The sequence below is a fragment of the Antrostomus carolinensis genome, unplaced genomic scaffold (assembly GCF_000700745.2).
Source record: "Antrostomus carolinensis isolate BGI_N321 unplaced genomic scaffold, ASM70074v2 scaffold45290, whole genome shotgun sequence".
Lineage (NCBI taxonomy): Eukaryota > Metazoa > Chordata > Aves > Caprimulgiformes > Caprimulgidae > Antrostomus > Antrostomus carolinensis.
Genome location: NW_010287220.1, coordinates 422 through 1,332, shown reverse-complemented (window position 1 = coordinate 1,332; position 911 = coordinate 422). Strand labels below are relative to the sequence as shown.

Here is a 911-nt window from a genome sequence, read left to right as displayed (position 1 = left end):
AATGCTGCCTGTGTTCAGCCCCACCAGCCTCTGCCCTGAGGTCCCTGTCCCGGTGGGATGGCTCACTGCAGCACAGCGTGCAGGACCAAGGCAGGGCACCCCCCACATCCCCACCCACATGGCAGCTACGATCCGGGTCGCCATTTGAGCACCATTCTGCTGCCAATTCCTTTGGGAAGCCGAAGGTTTCTCCTCGCTGTAGGTGGGGCAGGGCCAGGGCAGGGTGGGCAGGCAGCTACTGCACCCCTTGGCAGCCCAGCCAGCCCAGCTAGTGAACCCCCAGACCCCGGGTGAGGCCAGCAGGGATCCAGCCAGTTCCGTCACTCACGCAGGAGCAGCAGAGGAAGACCATGCAGAAGGACTCCATGATGCCAGCGATCCCCACCACCCAGGTGAGGCGCAGGAAGAGGATGACCCCAAAGATGTTCTGGAGGCAGGGCAGGTAGACGCCCATGAAGGTGCCCATCCGCGGGGCCTTGAACGGGCAGCTGTCAGGGCTCACGGGCTCAGCCAGCAGAGGAGCAAGGGGTCCCGCTCCTCCTGCAACACGGCTGGGGACCCCAGCTGAAACTAGCCCCGGCAGGGCCCGAGGGACCCAGCCATCCCTGGGGCAGCCCGTGGCACTGCCCCGGCAGGGCCAGGAGAAGGGACCATGTCCCTCCTTTGTCCCTCACCTGCACCGGCTTCTTCTTGCCCCCGTCATTGTTCTCAGCCTCCTCGTGCTCCCGGCTGCCCTGCGGTAGGTTGGTGTAGTTGGCCAGCCCGCTCAGCAGGGACGAGACCATGGGGCTGGTGTCCATCTCCTCCTGCAGAGAGCAGAGCCCTGAGTGTGAGGACAGCCCTGTGGGACCCCAGGACCCAAGGACTTCACCAGATGCAACCCCACTGCCTGCTCTGCCAGGCACGGCTGC

At 65.4% G+C, this 911-nt stretch overlaps 1 protein-coding gene across 1 annotated transcript in view; it reads right to left on the bottom strand.

Moving 5' to 3' along the window:
• Positions 1 to 911, bottom strand: part of LOC104520549 (solute carrier family 12 member 5-like) — a gene marked incomplete at both ends in the record, with an annotated part of 1,559 nt that overhangs the window by 322 nt on the left and 326 nt on the right. Inside the window, 2 exons of the mRNA XM_010162266.1 lie at positions 329 to 475; positions 675 to 806. Of these exons, the coding sequence (XP_010160568.1) occupies positions 329 to 475; positions 675 to 806 (279 nt within the window). The remainder of the gene's footprint in view (positions 1 to 328; positions 476 to 674; positions 807 to 911) is intronic.